A 21,007-nucleotide genomic window follows, 5' to 3' on the forward strand; every position below is an offset into this window, starting at 1 on the left:
GAAAACCTGGCTTCCTAGAAATGGTGTCATGATCTAAGAACTATCCCATTGTCACCTCACTCCTTTATCCTTTGCCTTCAAATAAATCTGGTTTATTCCTTCTCCTGTCTGGTAGGTAGTAAAACAAGTCTCAGTAAACTGTTTTAGTTGTGTTCTTTCCGTCTCCACACTTCACTTTGTTTCCTTCTGGTGTTCAGTTAAACTGGTGTGTTCAGACCTGATGATGAAAACAAGAAGAAGGAGTTTGAAAATAACCAGGACATTTAACTGCTGCAAAATTGGGCATCTGTCTCCCAAAATGAGAATGGGCAGAGAAGGCAACCACAGTATCTCTGTAAACACTGAAAGCTGCTAAAGAAAATGAGAGATTTGTATAAGACAGTTTGTGTGACGTGCCACTTAAAGCAAAAATGTCTTCCTGTCTGCAAACTGGCTTTGTCATTCTCCAGCCTTTGATGGTGGCTAAAAGAGTCACAGAATGGTTTGAGCTGGAAGGGATCTCTAAAGATACCTAGTTTTGTAAAATGACTGACTGCTGTTTGCCAGGTGCCGCCTGCTGAAACTGTCCCTCAGGTGAAGAAGGAGAAGCACAGTACACAGGCCAAGAACAGAGCAAAGAGGAAACCTCCCAAAGGAATGTTCCTTTCCCAGGAAGATGTGGAGGCTGTTTCCGCTAATGCAACAGCTGCTACCACTGTACTCAGACAACTGGACATGGAATTAGTCTCAATCAAACGACAGGTATGAACGGGATTGTACAGGAGTGACTGCTGGGTTTGCTGGTAGTGCCTTTTGCAGTCTGCAAAGTTTGGCAGGAATTTGTAGTTTGGCAGTGATGATGCACAATGCTACGTGCCTTAGTTGGCAAGCTGCTGTCCTTGTGCTCTGAATGCAGCTCTGGGTTTTACATCTCTTGTGTTTTAGTTCTGTGGGCAAGCCTACTTTAGACCTGAAGTGAAGCAAGGAAAAGTTCATAGCAGGGACTTGAAGGAACATTTGTTGGCACTTCACATTTCTTGCAGTTCAGAATTCCTTCTATTTTAACTGTAACTTTCCTGTGGTGACATTGGTTTCAGCAGCGTCTGATTTCCATCTACAGCAGCTGTTTCCTTTGCCTTTTCATGTGGCACTTCTAGAAGTGGCAGATATGTTTGGCTTAGTCCTTCCTAGACAGGTATCATACAATCTTCCTATGTACCCTTTGCTTCCCTGATGGAGCTAACAAATGTTTTTCAAATATTTGTGAGTAAATACAAGTTTGCTACATGACTTTGTTGCCTAGATCTGAGAATTTTGCAGTTTCTAAAGCAGAGATCTGTCTCAAACTCTTTATTAAACTTAATAGAATTGGTATTTTGGCCTGAAGCCTTTTTCTTGGCACTCTGGGAGAACCTGAACTCTTCAGCAGTCTTTGATCCATTACTTGCTGCAAATGGGGTTGGTCTTCTTACGCTGGGCTTTATACAGACCTGGAAGTTGGGGCAGTTCTTGCTCCAAATAACTTGTAGACAGCAGAGAATAAATTAAATGGGATCTTCTGATTTGCCAGCTGCTTCTGCTTTACATTATTCCAATATAGCAAACTCTCTTTTTGGAAAAGGCAGGCTGTGAGAAAAACTGGAAGACTGAGCTTGTGAGGTTCCTGCCAAGGCTGCTGGAAAAAAGCTTGTCCAAAGATATTTATTAATCCTTCTTAAAGGCATGAAACTTTCTTTTCAGATTCAGAATATCAAACAGACAAACAGCGCACTCAAAGAAAAACTTGAAGGTGGTATAGAACAATACAGACTTCCAGAGGTGAGTTTGTTTTCTGACCTTTGTTAATTGTGAAGAAAAATGCTAATGTTATACTTTGACTAACAGTTAATTCCTTGTTGTACTTTTGAGATGTTTTTATGAGCTCAGATACTAGTGAAAGTATATAAATAAAGTTACCTAATTTTTTTTTTTTTTTTTGCTGTTTAGGTCGTCCAGAAATTTAATGCACGTTGGACCACGGATGAGCAGCTTCTTGCTGTGCAAGGTATGGCACTACAAGTTTATTTGTACTTAAGTTGTTGATAGACAAAACCCTGCTGCATTTCAGAGCTGAGTTTCCCTTCAGTGGCTAATGAGGAGGATTTTGACATTGCCATGTACTAATGCCTGAAGAATGTACTTGAACAAGGAAACAATATTCCCCCTTCCCCTCCCTGGGCAATACAAATGGAATCATATGAAAGTTGGGAAATAATGTCTGCTCGTCCAAGCTTTCAGAAAGTGAAACTCTGCTGGAGTCACTGCTATGCTCTTTGCCTGTGTAACTGTTTCAAGCAGTACAGGCAGATTTACACAGGTCTTGTACATTTGACTCTGCCCATCTTCTGCTACACCTCTATTTTCTTCACTTCTCCAGGGCTTGTTTTAACTATGTCTCTTGCCCAATTTAGACTCTTTTTTTATCCTGGATTAATCTGAAGAAGCTTTGAAACCTTGACAGAAGTTCAGCTTTGGATCTTTATGCTGTGACTTGAGCCTGATTTGTGGTCTTTGTGGAAATAACACACTGCTTTTGTTTCTCTTTTTGTTGCTTTTAGCAATCAGGAAATATGGCCGAGACTTTCAGGCAATCTCTGATGTGATTGGAAACAAATCTGTGGTGCAAGTGAAAAACTTTTTTGTAAATTATCGACGTCGTTTCAACATAGATGAAGTTCTACAGGAGTGGGAGGCAGAGCACGGTAAAGAGGAGACAAATGGAACCAATAGCCAGAAGCCTGTAAAATCCCCTGATAATTCCACTAAAATGTCTGAAGAGGAAGATGAGGTAAATCCAATTTAAAAGTCACATGAAATTCCCAATCTGAGCTCAGTTCAGATAGATGCATGTGTGTGTATTTATATATATACAGTCTTTGCAAAAGCAATTTTTGTCAATTTCAATCTGTGCATATTTCACTTCATCTGGATATACGATTCTACTACTGATTTCGGGAATTGGGAAGTCCAGGCTTGTATAAAAGTGGAAGGAGAGCAGTAAATTTGTAGCCCTCTGACAGTATGTGTATCTTATCAGAGCCTGGATGTTTTAATACCTCTTACCGCCAAAATGCCATGCATCTTTATCTCACTTGGATCTTTTCCCTGCACTCAGTCCTCCCAGCTCTTCTAGGTTTGGCTTTGTGGGACCATAGTGTCTTCTGAGCCAAAGCTTGCTCTTTCATTTCCGGTGAGTGGTTTCACTCAGATAAAGGGAAGAAAGCTATAAACAAGATGAGTGTGTGAAACTTCACTCTGGAATTACCTAATGGCAAAGTTACCTGGATTTTACAGCTGTTTCTGTGAAGACAGAAATCTAGGAACAGCCTCTCCTTGATGGAGGTTCACAGAGTTAACACTTGTCCAAAGGCTGTGTAGATTTGAAGTTAACAAAGACTATAGGATGTTTAAGTATGGTAGTTAGTTTAAAAAATATAGTATTAATACAGTCTTGCAGAAGAAAACCTTGGTAGAAGTTTGTGTGTTAAAAATGTCTGATCAAGGACTCCCTTTGGCCTAATTTATAAGACATCTTAGTGCAAAAGCTGTGTATTGTAAATGCAAGCACAGTCAATAGCACAAGGCAAATTTTGGTCGTGCATGGAGGAAAGACTTCTCAGTGTGCTGTATATTTTTGTTGCTCTGATTAGGGCAAGATCACTTGGACATTGTCCAAAAACATCCAAAAAGCAGAACTTCACTGCTTCGCAAACCCTAATAACAGGCAATTCAGAGATGCTTATATTTGGGAACTAAGTCCAAAGGTATGACAGATGAACAAAACCACACTCAGAAAACTTGCCTTCACAGGAGTGTGTGAGTGAAATTGTCCCATTCTTCCAGAATTGAGAGGTGGAGCAAAGCAGCATTGGTACTAGTACATAGCCACCAACTTGAAAGATACGTGGCTCTTGTCACTGTCTTTTCCTGTGACCTGTAGAATTAATGTTGGCAATGCAGAGCTTTTCTTTTCTGAGCCCTCTGAGATCCTTCCTAGCTTCAAATACACCCTTGCTTCTGAAAGTTGAGGTCAAAAAAGGGGGGTCTCACTTGACACAGGGAAAAAATGGCTTCAGCAGGAACTGGAGTGGGCTGATGTGTGTGGATACCAGAGCAATGAGGATCCCAAACGAGTTGGGAGAGTGGAGGCATGACAGCAAGGTCTGGTAAAGTAGCTACTAGAGCAGCAGTCATGATCCCCAGATTAGTGATGGGAAGTGCCCACTCTGGAGCAGAGCAAGTGCTGAGTGGTGGGAACCAGACCAAAAGAAGCTGTGAATGTGGTGCTCCTGCCTTCAGAGGTAGCATAAGCACAGTGCTGACTCGCTGCCTGTCTCTGTGGTTCTGGGGCAAAGTAAAACGTCATTGGGGTTATGACACAAGTGACCTGCATGGGCTGGGAGTGGGTTCCTGGTCCCTCCTGAGCTGGCAGCACTGCATGGCGGGTGTCTGCTCTCGAGGGCACTTGCATACGCAGCATCTGGTCAAGTCAGGTAGAGTCAGCAGTAGCCAAGAAGACTTTGCTGGCCTAACAGTGAAATGCCTCGGGTGCTTTCTCCCTTGGCATGCCTGGCTGTCTGGCCACCAGCCTAGTGAAAAGTTCATCAGGCCTCTGAGGGCTTTGGGCTTTCCCATAGCCTGTGGTTACAGTTCCTTTTCTTTGAAAGGGAGAGGTGAGGCTGCTGTTTATAAAGCAGCATTGACTCCTGTCTTAATTCCTGTGTGTTTACAATCCCAACAACAAATCCATGTGCCTCAGAGTAGGGAAAGGTGCTGGAATTCCTTCCATGTGCCAAGGTTGTCTGTTTTGTCACTGTCAGTACCATGGATCTGGGCTGAAGTTTGGAGATGCAAGAAAGCCTATGTGTATTCATTTTAAACTAAACGTCTGCTTTTTCTCCCCCTTCCCTCCAGGCTACTTCTGTTCTTGATGTCAGATATGCATCTGCTTCGTGAGAAGGTGCTGTAGCCTAGAACAATTTGTGTTGACTACTGTGTTATCCAGGATATCAGGTATTAGCAAACCTCAGACAGCCATCTGCATCATATCTGTGGACAAGCAGCTATTACCAAAAAAAAGGCAAACGCTTCCAGTCCTGTGCTACATCTGCCTTAATCTCCCCTCATTCCTCCATACTGCCTCCACTTTCTTTCAAAAGCACCCAGGTAGTTCAGCTCTCCATTTCACCAACGTCATGCTTAAGCATGGGGACTTCTAGAACCAGTAACACCTGTCTATAAATTTTGACCAACCTTCAAAACAAGGAGCTCCTTAGCAGCCCCACAGTAACTCTACACATTAGGAGTTCTTAAAATACTTGGTCCGTAGGGTATAAGTATGTATTGCTGCATGGCCTTGTGGTCTCCGCTTCCTGTGTATTCTTACGATGACACTATGATTAGTGAGCTTTCTATAAAGGAGGGGCCTGTGCACATGCCAGCCGTGTCAGGTTTGTTCTGCAATGACAGGACATATTAGCAAGCAATCATGAATAACGCAAAGTGATAGGAAATGTTATTTCTAAGGTTTGGTCAGTCCAAGGTTGTAGATGTAACTCATTACACTTCTGGTTTGTGCAATTCTTTCCACTGTATTTGTGTGTTCTTGCTTCATAGAAAGCTCCCTAATTGAGCATTTTATTCCTGTATATTTTAATGGCTTTTATTTAGTGCAAAAGGGAATACTTAACCTGAAACTGTTTGATACGCTATTTAACCCCTGGCATTCAGCATTTGCATTGTAACTTGTTAAGTGAGTGCTACACAACTTTCTTTTTCCTGATCCTCTGTGGGATTAAGTCAAAACAACTTTCTCTGGTGCCTCTCCTTTTGGGGAATATGTGCCTTTTTGCATTTGGCTACCATAGATCACTTTCTGTCCCAGTGTCTCATTCCTCTTCAGAGCGCTGTTTGCCAAAGACATCAAACTGCTTCTCCCAGTAGAAGGTTTGGATGAGGGTTGGAGCACAAAATTCAACCTTCAAGATTTTTTGGTTTCTTGGAAGTATAATGGAGAAGAACTGGGTTAATTTTCATTGGCCATTTTAACCCTTCTGAAGCACACATTGCTTTCATGTTCTGAACCAAAATATGCAATTTAAAATCTTAAGAGGTGCTTTTCCAAATACTTGGTGCATGCAGCTTTCAAATCCCAGCCATCTGCTTGGGTGGCCCGTGCTGTGGCCTGTCTAGCTGGCTTGTACGGGAACTGTTCTTGCAAGTCCTGTGGGAGGACTTTGCACCTTGAACAAGGTGGTTGCTGACTGCCGAGCTGACAGTGTCCAGGAAAGCTAAAAGCAGCAGTATTACTTCTTGTCTAGTGGAAAGCTGCAAAATAACACTAGTCACAAAGCATTTAAAAATGGTTAATTTAACGCTGTTGGAAGAAACCACCAGGCGTCTTTGCAGGTGGAAAAAAGGACCTTCCTTGCCTCTCTTCCTCTGCCGAGGATTCAAGCCAAGATGGCACACAGTGATGTACAGCACCAGCCTTTCTTAACACAACTTGAAATGAGCTAGCCCATGGCCTGGCCTGCAGCTGAGGTTGGTGGAGCTCGGGGCCGAGCCCCGGACTTGGTGCTGAGGTTTGGCTGCTGGGCTGTGCCATGCTGTGTGCCGTGGTGGCTCCTGCTCTCTGTACCCAAGCGGGGCAGGCTAATCCCAGCTGGGCAACAGAGCCGCCTCTGGCACCTCCCACAGTGTGGTCACAGCCCAAGGAAAGGCAGGGGAGGTGGCCTCTTGTAGCACTGAGATGTGGTCTCCCCCTTGGGCCACGTGTGGGGAAAGTAATTCAATATCAGAAGCTGGGCAGCATCACACAGGCACAGAGCAGGTAGAGATTTCCTAGGGCAGGTTGGAGTGTGGAGCCCCAAAAGGGCCTGTTTCAGCCACTTGGCAGCTCTTTGGGAGCAGTTCCATTCTAATAGCTCCAGAGAGATCCTCCGAGGTGATGGGAGGATGAAAGGGAGCTATTCCCTATCCTCTGTATTGCTGTTTGTGTCTCTGCAGCTGTTGTTGTGAACTGGCAGCTCTGGTGGCTCAGATATTCCTTCAGACCTGTGCCAGTTGGTGCTGGGAGTCTCTTGTGGGAAGGAGTGCTAGGTGTTAGCCAGTGTGAATTAGGAATAAAGACCGGGCAAATAGCACTGTGAATCCAGTTGACAGTTGTGGTGTAAAGCAATGCTGCTCTTTAGAAACACTCGAGTATTAAATATTAAGCCTCCTGCTGGTACCAGCGCATGGAGACAGGTGTGTTGTGGGAGTGATGTGGGAGCTTGTATCCCAGCTGGGGGAACTCATCAGGAGAGGCTTCTGCTGGAGACTTAGATACTTGTGAGGACTTCTCATTGGTTTTTGCCCTCAAATCTGTCCATCTTATGATCAGAAAAGTTGTGTTTTGGCTTCATCCCCATGGGGTAGGGGGAAATGTGTATAATTTGTGATATTAGGAAGAAAAAAGTTGTTTAATTACTTTCAGTTGACTGCTATCTTATTGTAGTTGATACATGCAATATAATAGCACTGTATTTTAAACGTTTCGTTTTTTACATTCTCTTGAACTATGTTTTTAAATGCGATAAAATCATTTTAGCTTTTGAAATGGTTTGACCTTGTTTAGGTGAAGACCCTCTTTTTCTTTTGTTAAATGGGTCAAGCATTAGATACATCAACTGGTTGCATTCTGACTAGAAGGGTCCACAAAGATAACTGCATAAGATAGAATATTCACTTAAATTTTGTTTCTTAAACTATCAATGTGAATGTCATAATTATATATATTTTGTGGAAAATGGGAAATTATTTCTCCTAAGTATAAGTTATTGTGCAAAATATGGTATCGTTAAAGAAAATGATAGTTTAAGTTTTAGTTTTAGAAATCTTAAAGATATAAAAGTGTACTGCATATGCATAAACAAATTTCATTTGTTCTATTTAATTTTTATGTAGTTGTGTAAAGTGCTAGGTAACCTTTTTTCACTTATCCATTAAAACAACCTTGTTACTTGAATATTCGTGTTTAACTGGTTTGAAACAGTGATCAATTTTTGTAATATAATCTTATAACCAAGGGAAAAAAATACACGCCTCAGTTGTGCTTAACAGTAAAGCAACAATGTACAATCAGATGCTTAAGACCATAGTAGCCATACCTGGTAGTGCAACCACAATGGTTGTGTCTCAATATATTTAATACCAATGGGGATAATGGTTTCTTAATATATTTTTACAAGTTTGCAACCAGGAAGACCCCATAAGTATCCACTAGAACACTTTTTTAATAGTTAAAATAAGAGTGAAACTCTTACTCTCTTAAAGCAGTGTCCTGACAAACATTTTTCTTTCCTGTACAAATACATCAGAAACATTATGTATGAAAATACACTCATTGTCACTTTAAATTTCAGTTTTTATTCTATGAAATCGCTAATATGCTGTTGGTATTCTTGCACACCAAATATGAGCCAAACAGTGCATTACACTAACTTGATCACTGGATTTGTGAACAAAAATCTCCAAGTCATTGAAATGCAAAAATATCACAGGAGATTTTTTTGATAATGCGTTTATTTTTCAAATTGGTATGAATTTGTGCATAGCCCATTCAGCAATGAGTGGGCTGATATTTTCCAAAAACAAGAGAAAAATTATTTTATTTTCTCCAGCTTGTCTTCAGTAAGTCAAAATCTAGTGATCTTGTGCAATGCCCCTAAAGCAAATACTTTCTGCCACTCCCTGGATTAATGCAGCTTTTCCTGTTGATAGTAAAGCACAATTGCAGTGAAAGTTACAGTTCAGAAGATGGAAGGTCAGTATAGTCTATGCATGTTGTATAATAATGAGTGTTTACATTCATATTCTCCTAAAATAAAATTTATACTGGAGTGTATAGTATTCCATTATGTAGATTTTATCAATTTTGTTAACTGCTTATAGATTGCTTAAAAGAAGTTTTTTCAAGATTTTAAAAGATGTATAAGGTTAAGTTTGCAAATATAATGGAAATGCTGTATAGCTTTTGAAGTGACGAAATACTCGTTGGGATTTTAAAGAAAGTATGTTGTAATAATGCTGTTGTAAGTAATATTTTAAATGTCTTTTTTGCCTGTTTTCTATTATTCAGCACACTTACTGTGATGAATGTTCATAGCATTATAAAATTGCTTAGCCACTGAAAAGTAACATTTGGGTTTGGATTATTTTACTGTATGAAGAATTATAGTGGGGTAAATTCCTTTGTGAAATTCTACATAATTCATTTTTCTATGATTTCCAATGTTTGCTGACATCAAATAAAATTTTTTCAAGCCATTGATGTAATAAAATATGTAGTAAAATGTTACTGATGTAAAGTGTGGTTCTGATGTGTAACTGATCCCCTACCTTTCAGATTTTGGTCAGGAGATGCAAAAGGGGTTTTCCCCTTCCTGGCAGTGTCATCCCTAAGATAAGGATGACCTGAAGAATAAACTGCTGCCTCTTTGCTTCATGTAAAAAGCACTTGGCTTAACTGTGCAAGTTAAAAGATTGTCACCTTTGTCCTACAATGAAAGAAACACATTTAAAATATGTAGGAAAAGGCAGCACTTGTCCTCAAAGTTTAGCAGTATGCAATGTTGCTATTGAAGATGCTCAAAAAGGCAGGAAATTTTGCACCTTGGAATTTTCAGGAAGGTCATGTTTTCTGTCTTCATATGCTGGGGTGCTGCTAGGCACTAAACGTAGAAGCACAGACAAGACTTCGTGGGGCTGTTAGGGTGAAACTGCTTTGAGCAGGCACTCCCAGCAGTGCTCTGGGAGCCCTGGGTTAGCGCAGGACAGGTGGTGAGAAGGTCTCTGCTTTGGTCATGTGTGGTAAAGGCAGCAGAACTCCTACAGCAGGACACTGGTGGTTTCCAGCTCTGCAGCCTATGGAGGGCAGGAATTCGTCACGCCTTTCTATATTGTAAAGCAAAGTGGTGGGGAGGGAGACGGATTAAGGGTTTGGAAGAACAGGCAGCATTTTTGAGAGCTGAGGGTGTTTCCTTACTGGAAAGCATTCCTTGTAATTTTCCTACTGGTAGAGAATATGGTACCAATATTGTAAGGTAGCAATCTGCTTTTTTAGGGGAAGTATTTGACTCGAAGTGCTTAAATCGTCAATACAAACCAGCTCTTCTTGCTCGTGTGCCCCCAACCCCAAAGTAAAAGAGAAACAAATAAAAAAGAAGGAACTTTCCTTCCTTTCCATCAGGGAACATAAAAAGATGAGGAAACAGGGCCTTCCCCTGCCTGAACATGTACTCCTGAGGAGTCTAGAAGCAAAGGTAAAGTAGTGATAATACCACTGGTTTTGAAAACACAGGGTGCTATATCTGTGCCTGGTAATGGTATGTATTTGTAAATGGGAATGCAGTGTTGAATTAACGCTGTGTTATTCCTGATAGCCTGTCCTACATAAACAGTTTGGAATCTGAATGTGGTAGGAGCTGCCTTGCAGGATGTGGTGCAAGCTGGAGTTCAGGCTGAAAGGGAAGAGTTCATTGTTGGTGGTGCTGAGTATGCCGAGGGTCTTAATCTGATCCCCAAGTGTCAGCTTCATGAAGTAACAGTATATAAACCTGGATTTAATTTCATAAACCATCTTCCAGTCTGAAAGATGCAGAGTGATGTTTGAGAGTAAAAACCAGGAATCAAATCTATTATTCACCTCTAAAGCATGCTCTGGCTTACCCACCCAAATAGCCTTTGAAGGAGTAAGAGCAAGTGTAATTTCTGATCTTGCTTTTAGTAAACAGTCAACAAAATGTATATGTACAAACAAACTCAAACGAAACAAAAACATTCTGCAGAGGGCCTGCTGACAGTGGTAGAGAAATTGTTTTCTTTCGCTGCAGAAGAACTAAGGAGAGAATCACTGTAAAATTTTATGGGAACTAAGTTTCTAAGGTCATCAAGAGGGGGATTCTTGAGAACAGTAGCATAGAGGAGGTCTGAACTTTGATAGATGGAGAAATCACCTGGAAGTTTCCCCTAATGGAAGGGAAGAAGTTTTTATGGAGGAAAGCTGCAGCCTATCTTAACAAGTGCAGCAAAGGGCAGGATTTTCTCATTTGGGTAAAAATATTGACCAGATAAGGAGTTCACACTGGGCAGATCAGGAAATGGGAGTAATGTTATGCTGACTTCTTGTTTGTAGCTGGAGATGAGGGTGAGGGAGAGGTGAGGTGTTTGTTCTGACTCTGGATGTGTTCTTAGTTTTCATGAAACTAGTTTGCAACAGGAGAAGGTGTGTGGAATGATGGAAATAAAATGTGAACTGGGAGATGCTTTTCCCTATCTGCACACTTTGGGGGAACAGACATAATTTGTCTGACATCCAGCATATGAGACTGTGGCTTAGCAAGACCTGAATAAGCTTTTGAAATGCAAGATGGGACTGTGTGTGTGACAAAACAGAACTGATTTCTAAAAGAAAAAGATGAATAGGAGATCTCAGCAGCTGCAGACTTCTTGATGCTGCCTTGTGTATTCAAGGTTTAGAATAAGACACGGTAGAAAGGTGAATTAATGAAATAGAAGAATGGGTGCAGTGGATTTGCTAGAGATCCACGTGTGCCTGAGTAGTCTATGGCAAGGTGCAGGATTCATCAGTGGATAAGGATATCACTGCCTGAGCTCGCTGTCCAGAATCCCTTAGAGAGAAATAAGCTTTTCTAGGGTATAATTAATTTAATCCTAAATTAGATGTTGAAAACTGATCTAATGTATTACATCCTGAAAGTGCTTATTCCCTTCCTTATTATAGATCAAGGTAGAGCCTAGGGCTCTGTCTCTGATGTGGGAGCTGGGCATTAACCACGCTGGCATTAACCATGGTGGCATGGCTGCCTGGGCTTAACCCAGGAGGGGACAAGGACTTGGACCCCTCACTGCAGTGCTGGGCATTGTGCTTGGAGCTGGATAAAGAAATGTTGATGCCTCGTACCAGTGCTTTGTAAAGTTCCTCTGAGGTATTGTGTTCCTGACAGAAGATACAGTGGGGAATCTGGGATGGTTGGAAACTTCTGGAGCTCCTAGACAAGTATGTTCTCCTCGAGATCCCAAATCTTCATTGCTTGTTGAAATTTGCCTCTGATTACAGAACTAGCTCCCCAGTGGCTTGGAATCTTTTAAGTGCTTTGGAAATGTACCTTTATTGTGTGAGGAACCTCACTGGGCCAAATTTCCATTCCTTTGAGCCCTGTGTACCACCTGTGTTGAAGGGACAGTTCAGGTAAAAAGCATCCTCTGAAGAAGTGTCACTAATGCTGAAAATATTACACTGGTGTATTTTCTACCATTTTTAGCCTTTCCAGTACAACTTTAGGGACAGCTTTTCTAAGGCCAGAAGTAGCTTTGTGTCTCTTATCAATATGTTGTGCTGTTAATGCTCTCGAAAAAATAAATTAAAACCAACTATTAATAAACTGAACCCAAAAGCAGTCAATTGGATGTTCTCCTTTAAGCTAATTCCCTTTCACTGCGTGACTGGTTCTCCCCCTTGTACGGTCAAGTCTCACTGGCACAAATATTCTGAGAAGATAACCTTTAAGCTTAAATAAATTATCCTTTAAAAGTATTTGTACAAAGATTTCAGTTTCTGCAATTAATCATGGGAGGCCGTGGGTTCAGCACCATGCTTTACTCGGGAAGCAAACAATACCCTGTGCCTGTGCTCCATCACAAGCAGCCTCTCACTTTGACTTTCAATGAGTGACCCAGAACCACAGTGGGCTTTAGCAGAAGAAAAATAATTTAAGAGAACTGTTCCATGCACGCAGGGAAGATAAACTAGTCGAGCAATTTGTTATGAACAATGCCTTTAGCCCAAGGCATGGATGGATAACTTCTCTTCCTCATGGTTTTATTTTAGTGCACTGTTAGCAGTGAGTACTGGGGTCTGCCAGGGCTCCAGATTTCTGGTTCGAAATTCAGTGTCAAGAAAGAAGATCATAATAAATATAAACTGACTTGCATCTTCTCTTCCCTCAAATGTGCACTGCCTAGGGCCTCCAGAATGAGAAATACACCGAGTCCTCTTCTGGCAGCCTGGCTCTCAAGGTGCAGAGAAAATCTCTTACAGTAAGAGGAGAAAACTTGATTTTGTGTGTGTATTTGTGTGTATATATATATATGTATAACCTATAACTCCCTAACTTCTGCTGGATTTCCTGAAGTATTTTTGTATTAATACTTTAAACCACAAGTCCCCCAAATGAGGGGGTGTAGCCCCTGCTATAGGCATTAAAAAAATAGGGAGCCTAATCCAAGCTTTGTTAGGTGCATTTACATAGTCTGCAGTGAGACTTGGATCAGGTGGATAGTAAACAACTTCATAATGTTAGAGCAAATGCAGTTTTAAATGATTAACTGTCAGCCTCTCATTATGTGTGGGCCAAGCAGAAACTTGACAAGGACATGCCTTGCTAATGAGGGGACGTGTTGGTGTCCTGTGAGGAGCAGCAAGGTTTCAGCAATACTTTATCGACTCGAGAGTCTCCAGCTCCTCAAATGGCTTCCTTGTTAGTTACTAAACCTGTTTTGAGGACACACAGGAGGGAATTATGTTGCATTCATGAAACATTTTCCTTTTCACTTTGTCCACTGGAGATGGTAATTTCCTGGATTGAACTGAGTAATCTCAAGGATTTCACTAGTAATTGTGCTAACAAGAGGGCAGTGAATGTGGTCCAGTTTTCCATCCTGCAATATTTTGCTTCTGTTATGAAAAGAAAAGGTTATCTGTAAAGTGAAGCAAAGAGGGGATTTGTGATTTTTGTTGCTGTTCTTGCATTTAAAGATTGCCATAAAGCAGTGGAGTCATCTCTCTCTTGTAAAGGTGCATTTTTTCATTTCAGTTTTGTTTCTACAGCCTCCTGGGATAGAGAGGTCACAGTGCTGTATAAATGAAAGCTGAGTAATTGAGATGGTTTTCAATGTTTTTACATTTTACTAAAAAGTTTAATGTTTACTTAATGGCCTGTAAAGCCTCAGGAGAATATGTCTTTGTTTAAAAATTCAGAACCTACTAAAGGCTTCAAACAACTGCTGGTTGCTTGGGGGGACTCACAGCATTGTTGTGAGTTGCTAACATGCTCAGGGAGGTGGAGCAAAACTTTAATTCCTGCTAATTTCTGCCAAACCTAAGTCAAGGTTAACTCACCCGTGAGCTGACAGCTGCAGATGGGCAGTGTTAGGATGTGTCCTTCCCATGAATTAGTCAGTCCTAGAATAATGACCAGTTAGGGCTTGCATTACCATCCTGTGCGTGTTTGGGAGGTAAAACCCTTACCTAATGTCTCACAGTTATAGAAGAGCAGATGCATACCTAAGGAAGAGACATTTCCTCATCCTTGTGGTACATGGCTGGCAAAAGACTCAGAATGTCATTTTAGGCAGTGCGATCAAGCAAGGTGTTGTAGAAGAGGTTTGTGGGGTGTTGTAGAAGAGGTTTGTGGTGGATGCTGTCTAATAGCAAAGGGTTATTTTTGGCTGGTGTAAGACAAGCCCCATGAAAAGTCCATGCTGGTGGGAAGGGGCTGACTTGAGCTGCATGTGGCTGTGAGGGTGTCCCTGTTGGAGGAACATCACAGAGGCTGAGGTTGTGTAGCAGATTGGAGAGATGGGTCATTGGCTGGATGCAAGAAGCTTCTGGAGGGAGATGGACTTCAGCATGGACTTGCTCTCTGAAGGCTGAAGTTCTCTGACACTAGAAGGATATTGCCCTTGGTGTTGGCTTGCTCCTTGGCAGTAATGGTATTTTTAGCAGTTTTTTGTGGAAGCTCTTAACCAGGCATAATCGAAGTGATGCCTTAAGAGGCACAGAGTAAAGTTGGGGAGCACAAAAGAATGACTTGATACTGTACGCATCAACAAGATTGCTGGGCTGTGCTCCAGCTGCAGACTAGCGTGGGTGTCTAGAAATCAACAAAAGGTACCTGGAATCTATGCTGGGTGCAGTGGAAGCACCATCACAGTCTGGGGGAGTTTGGGCTTGAGACTGCTGCCATGATCCTATCTCTAAGGCCATTCCTGAGTAATGGATGAAAAGTTTGGTTTGTTTTCCCTGCTGAGTCTGGCTGCGCATCACAAGTTCCCTGTTTTCACGACAGCCTTTTATAGCAGGTTGTTCTCCTAGAATAGCTGGAGCTTTGGAGAACAGTGTCCAGGTTTCTTCAGTGTGTGACTATTTTGTTCTAAATGAGTTGTTTTGTAGGCAGACCCCCAAGGGCTACTTGCCTGGGTGGCTTTAGCTCAGCTTGGTTTAGTTTTTGTATACTAATTATTCCTTTGAGATTCACTTTGTGATTTCTGTTCAGCTGTTTAGGTGTCTCGGATGGGAAAACAAAGTAACATGTCATTTAAGTAAATTAGTACGTGAAAACTGTGTGTCCTGAAGTGTTTGATTAATGCTTGCAGACGCCTTTGGAGGCCATGTGTTTGTGGCTGGAAGCTGGGCAGTGTCTGCAGGCTGCTGTCTTAAACAGTGCCTGCAGCAGAAGCTGGGGAAGAGACTGTCAGCGCTACAGGAGGAAGGGGCATGGATGTGTCCTTGCACTTCCTCTGCACTCCTTCCTGGCCCTCCTTATAAGGAGGCCTTTCATGTGGGAAGCTTGGCGTAAATCTGGATTACTCTGGCCATTCAAAGCTGCTGAAATCTACTGGCAAAAAATCTACCTCTTGTCCAGTGGTGAGGCTGAGGCTGCAGAAGGGCGTTGGCAGGAATGGTGAGGGGCTGGAGGGAAGTGGTGCAAGTCCTTGGGGGATAGAGAGGAGGCACTCAGTGTAGGCTGTGCCCCTGGAGCAGGGAGCAGCTTAGAGCCCTGAACTGACTGAATTTATTTTTGCAGGAGATGCTTTTTGGCCAGGGAGGGTGAACAGGTGGATGCTTCAGCTCAGGCTGTGTGGTAGGGCTAGAAATTAGCTCTTGACAAAGTCCTGGAAATGAGGCAGCAAAGGGAATTAATCATTAGTAGAACTGAGTGACAGATGTGCCACATTCTTTATTGCTGTGAAACTTTGAGTTTGGTTATCTTTGTACAGAAACTGCTTCTCAACAGCCTGTGTTCAATGCAGGAGTGCCAGGTGGCACCTCCAGCCTGTACTTTGCCAGAGTTGGCAAAGCTCTGAGGAGGCAAGGATGGGGATGGTGTTCCCAGTGGCCCTAAAAAGTGATTAATCTTGTCAGATGACAGCCCAAGCAATACCTGTTCCAAAGGACTGGGGACTGCTTCAATAAATTATGAATCACTAATGATTTATTTGGGGTATTTCTCTGAAAAAAAGTCGAGATGAATGTAATTTGAAGGGGAGGCACAAGCTGTGCTGGGATGCATGAAGGACCCACACGTCTAGTCATAAATGATCAAGTGGGATGACTTCTTGTAGGTTGTGAAGGCTGGAAACCAAGGAGTGATTTTTAAACCTGCAGCTGCCTTTAGATGTAATGTGGTAGGTTGCAGGTGTTGGATGCCAGCCTGACCTGCCCAGCTGAGGGCAGAGGGTCCCACAAAGCAGGTCTCCATTTGCCCAGGGCAGCAGCGGGAGCGGATGGTGCATGTGGGGCCTGTGTTTGGCATTTGGTACCTGAGTGAGTGGTACCTGAGAGAGCAGTGGTACCTGCTCTCCCAAGCCCAGCACTGCTGGCACTTCCCTCAAAGGCTTCATCCAGCCTGCCAGGCCTAGTGGTGCTGTTCTCTTTGGGAGGAGATGTCTCAGGAGGACAAGCCATCTGTACAGGCAATTGTGGGAGCTTGCCCTAATTATGCCTTTCTCCCCTTTCCTCTCCCACACACTTCAGCAGCTCCCATCAGGTAAGGAATACCAATTTATTCATAATAGCATCCGCTTGATGTGACTGTTTCCACGGCCTTTATCATATCTCTGCACTTCCAGAACATCAGCTCTGTCACACCTGTAATTTATTCTCAAGCTGTAACGTAGCTCTTGGAATGATGCCCAGGTTTGACTTCAAGCAACAGTGAATTCACAAGGTCCCTAGGCAAGTGGCTTCAATTTTAAGTTACCTTTGCTGCCTTAACTTTCCCAGCATCTCTTTTGTGTTCTCCTTGGCCTATCTGATTGCATTGCCTTCTGCCAGGTTAAAAAGACTCTGATCAGCCACTTCTTCCCAGCCTGCTACTTGTAAACAAGGGGGCAGCTACATCTCAGTCTTATTTTGGATAAAGCAAGTAGTATGAGTTTGCTGCTGCTCTTGTTAAAAGGAAGACTTGAGGGAATTTAAATGCCCTCCACTCAAACTCATGGTATTTGGCACTGGTGATGTGCAGAGGTGAATCTCCCTTCTCTTGTGTTTCCTGGAATAAATTATCAGACAGGTACATTACCAGATTGCGGTTTCATGGATGCATTGAAGATACTCTGGAAGTCAAGAAATCCATTTAATCTGATCCAAGGTTTCTTCTTTACAAAAGGTGATTTCCTGCCTTTGTGTTTGTCCTCATGCATTGGCCACAACTTGCTCGGGAAAAAATTGTGTGGCTGCTTTGCCTCCTTGAGGAGCCCAGCCAGAGCCCACCTCCTGCGTGACGGAGGATGCTGAGTGCAGAAAGTGATTAAATGTTTGCCTAGCAAGTTGAGCAGCGGGTTTAGCTGCCTGGAGGAAAAGCAGGCTTGTGGGACTCGAGCTAAGCTCATTCATTTTTTGATCCCTGAACTAATCTAACTGAAAAAATGAAATACAAAATGAAAGCAGTTCTACAGTCTCTGCAACTCTGCCTCTAATTGGCAAAGTCCAGACAAGGCCCCAGGTGTCCCTGAGAAAAAAACAGTGTGGTTTCCTCTGGAGGCCTGGGGGGCACCAGGATCTCAAGGCAAAACCAGCCCATGGGGCAGGGAGCTGGATGGAGGCTCCTCTGGGAAGGGCATGGTGTTGGCTCCAGGGGCATAGCGAGCCAGGAGTGCCACCTCCCTCCTGCAGCAAGGAGCTTTCTAAATGTCACCTTTCACTGAGAGGCACAGCTAATGGGTCTGCATTCCCTGTGGTGCTCTCCCGTGCCAGAGGGAGAGCTGGGGAAATGGTTTTCCAGTGGAGGAGCTTCATTGGCATGGCAGGCAGGTCTGCTTCCGTGTTTAATTCATCATCTTGCTCCTTCTGTTTATCTCTGGTATTCACATGTTGCAAGTTCAATCAAATAAAAGGGCGAGATGAGTTATTCACGCCCAGGAAAATGGAGCACGGACCCTCGCTCTGGGGTCTTGTCTGCAAATATTGAGCATGGCCAGGGATTAATTAGTAAGAGCCCCTGGGTCAGCAACTTCCCTGTTGGGCAGGAAATGCCAGCCCCAGCAGTGTCATATTAAGGACACTTGTCATTGTGTAGGAACTGACAGCACAAAACCAAACATGTTGCTAAACTGCTCACAAATCTTACCCCAACCATGGGGTCTGTTGGGTTCCAGCTCAAGCCAAGTGCCTCTGGGTGAAGTGGGAAAAGGGCAGTGAGATGTTCTGCTCCCCTTGGGAGTGGCTGGTGGTTCTGGGCTGAGCCTTTCTAAAGGTGATTTTCCACCCAGAGATGATGGTATTCAAATCTCCTCACCTGTTGGAGAGGATTGCCTTGCACCTAAGTTGAGGAAAGCATCTCCAGCATCTGAAATAATGGGAAAGCTCTGAGATCTGCGAAGAGGCTGAAGGAAAGATTGCCTCCCGCTAATGCAGTGCTGGCAGTGTTTCACCCACTTGGTTAGGAGGAATGATTATGGAGATACTTGATAGTGACCAAGTGGGATTTATCGGAGTCAGCTGGCTGCTGTTCGTCAGCAATGGAGAAAAATTATGTGCTGCTCTGGGAGAGGAATTTGCAAACCCCAGTACAAAATGAGTAATAAGGGTAAATCAATTTGAGATGCACTGTGCTTTTCCTGGGAACGGCAGAGTGAGCAGCACAGAGTTTAGTTCATTGGGAGTGTTAGATAAAATGCTACACTTCATATGTAGGCACTTACTGGTATTTCTTTATTTTTAGAAGTACTGTTGGCTTTTGTAATCACGCTTCATTTTGGTATTGCAGCAGTATTATTGGGAAGAGAAATAGTGGTGCAGATGCTGGGTTTCTTCTTGAGTGCTGTCCCCATGTTTCTCCAGCTCTTGGGGGGAACTGGAGCTAAAGACCTGCCCAGTTTACTGCAGCCCAGTTGGGTTACTCGAGGACGAGGTGTCTGCATCCCACCCCTGCTGCTGTGGCACGAGCCTCCTGCATGTGCCTCTGAGCAGTCACTCTAGGGACATGCCTCCCTTGCCATGTAAGCCTCCAGGCCTCTGCTTCCTGCAGGGAAAGATCAGGTTCACCTTTTTGCCAAGCCTGTCTCTTCAGCTTCAGCGCAGTTTCTCCCTGTGGCTCCTGTGACAAGCGCACAAGTGTTAGCGCCCTCTCACAAACATGCTGCCCTCGGGTGCTTGCAGGAGCACAGGGAGCCTTCTCCAAGCAGGAAAACCTCTCCAATGCTGTATTATAGCTGCCTTTATAGTGGGTTGGAAAAGTCGAGCCTTCCACTTTGCTTTCCAGGACCCCCTGTTGTCCTCTCCTAGTGGCCCTCAGCCTTGGTCACCATGGTACGGAAAAAAGACCTAAATAGCACAGGGAAGATGGTCTTCCTTTCCCATGCTTGTGGGAGATGGATTAAAATGATGCTTGGGGTTTTTTTTTTTACTCTAATAGAGCATTGTAATTAAATGTCTCTTTCCTTAATGCCTCCTATGGTAATTTGGGACAACTTATTAAAGGCTCAATGGCTGTTCCTGCTGCAGAGCACTGCTGCCTCCTGCCCAGCACCCCAAGCAAGGTCAGGGGTCTGTTGTGTGAGGTGCTGCACTAATAAACAGTAAGATGTGACTCTTGCTTTAATAACCTACTTTTCAGTAGGTAGCTGGGACCTGTGAACTCCCAAAGGAAGCCTTTATTTTATTCTATTTTTTTAGAGATATTCCCTGAAATAGAGTAGTGAGATGAATATCATATTTCTCTGTTACTGTTTTTAAAGAGGAAGGGTAAGCCATTGAAAACATTACTCATGCTTTTCCCAGTCAATGCTCAGGGATGTTGATGGGATGGACCAAAAGAAAAGCCTTCTTCAGTGAAACAGTGCTGCTCAGTAGGAAATTTCCTATATGAAAATTTCCCCAAGTAAGGGCAGGAACACAGAGATTTAATGTCGACATGAAGCTTCAGTTGTGGAAAGGAAAATAAATGACAGCTCTGAGGAGAAAATGAGAAGTAATTCAGCATGCTTTAACATGCATACTCTGCTAGGACTTCCAGCACTCAATCAGACTTCCTATCCTTTGAAAAAAAAAAAAACCTGCAGTCAATTAAAAATCAAATTGTCCCATGTGGATGAGTTCAAGTGACCAGACTGTTTTTTTAAGATGTTTACTTCATGTGCTTACACTAATTGAAATGCTAGTTATATTGAATGAGTCTTTTAAAATGACCTGGCCTCACTATATCCCAGCAAATGTCACAGGGAAAAGCATATTTAATTATAGCCTGCTTCAGGAAAAAAAAAAATCAAGATTAAATTAATACTAATGTCTGTTTGAAAAATATAATAAATATTAGACTAGGTGAGGAAGCATGAACAATCATCTGCAGCTTTGCAGGATACTGCATTTGCAAATTCATGGAAAATTAAAACCCTTTAGCATCTTGAGTCCTCTGCAGAGGAACTTGAGCAGAAGTTGTAGCTGTTCTCCTGCCCCGCTGGCAGTGCCCTGGGTGGCTGCACGCTCCAGGCAATGCCTGCCCTGGGCTTGGTTACTGGAGCCTTCCTCCTGATGGAGCCTCTGGCCTGGTGCAAGGAAGGTAGGATCGATCCTGTGCTGTATCCTACTCTGGGAAGCAGCGACTTGGTGGAGGTGGGTGCTGGGCTGGGACTCCTCAGCCTGGAGCAGCATCAATGAGTCAATGTGGGACAGGGGATGCAGGGGGGTTTAAATCTCCATGAGAGG

At 43.1% G+C, this 21,007-nt stretch overlaps 1 protein-coding gene across 1 annotated transcript in view; it reads left to right on the plus strand.

Moving 5' to 3' along the window:
- Positions 1-9,358, plus strand: part of RCOR1 (REST corepressor 1) — an 81,710-nt gene extending 72,352 nt beyond the window's left edge. The window contains exons 8-12 of the mRNA XM_042047320.1: positions 547-741; positions 1,720-1,797; positions 1,966-2,023; positions 2,577-2,806; positions 4,933-9,358. Of these exons, the coding sequence (XP_041903254.1) occupies positions 547-741; positions 1,720-1,797; positions 1,966-2,023; positions 2,577-2,806; positions 4,933-4,974 (603 nt within the window). The 3' untranslated portion in view covers positions 4,975-9,358. The remainder of the gene's footprint in view (positions 1-546; positions 742-1,719; positions 1,798-1,965; positions 2,024-2,576; positions 2,807-4,932) is intronic.
- The last annotated feature ends 11,649 nt before the right edge of the window (positions 9,359-21,007 follow it).

Source organism: Corvus kubaryi, unplaced genomic scaffold (assembly GCF_017639235.1).
Source record: "Corvus kubaryi isolate FWS band 111438036 unplaced genomic scaffold, C.kubaryi_AGA036_p1.0 66, whole genome shotgun sequence".
Classification (NCBI taxonomy): Eukaryota; Metazoa; Chordata; class Aves; order Passeriformes; family Corvidae; genus Corvus; species Corvus kubaryi.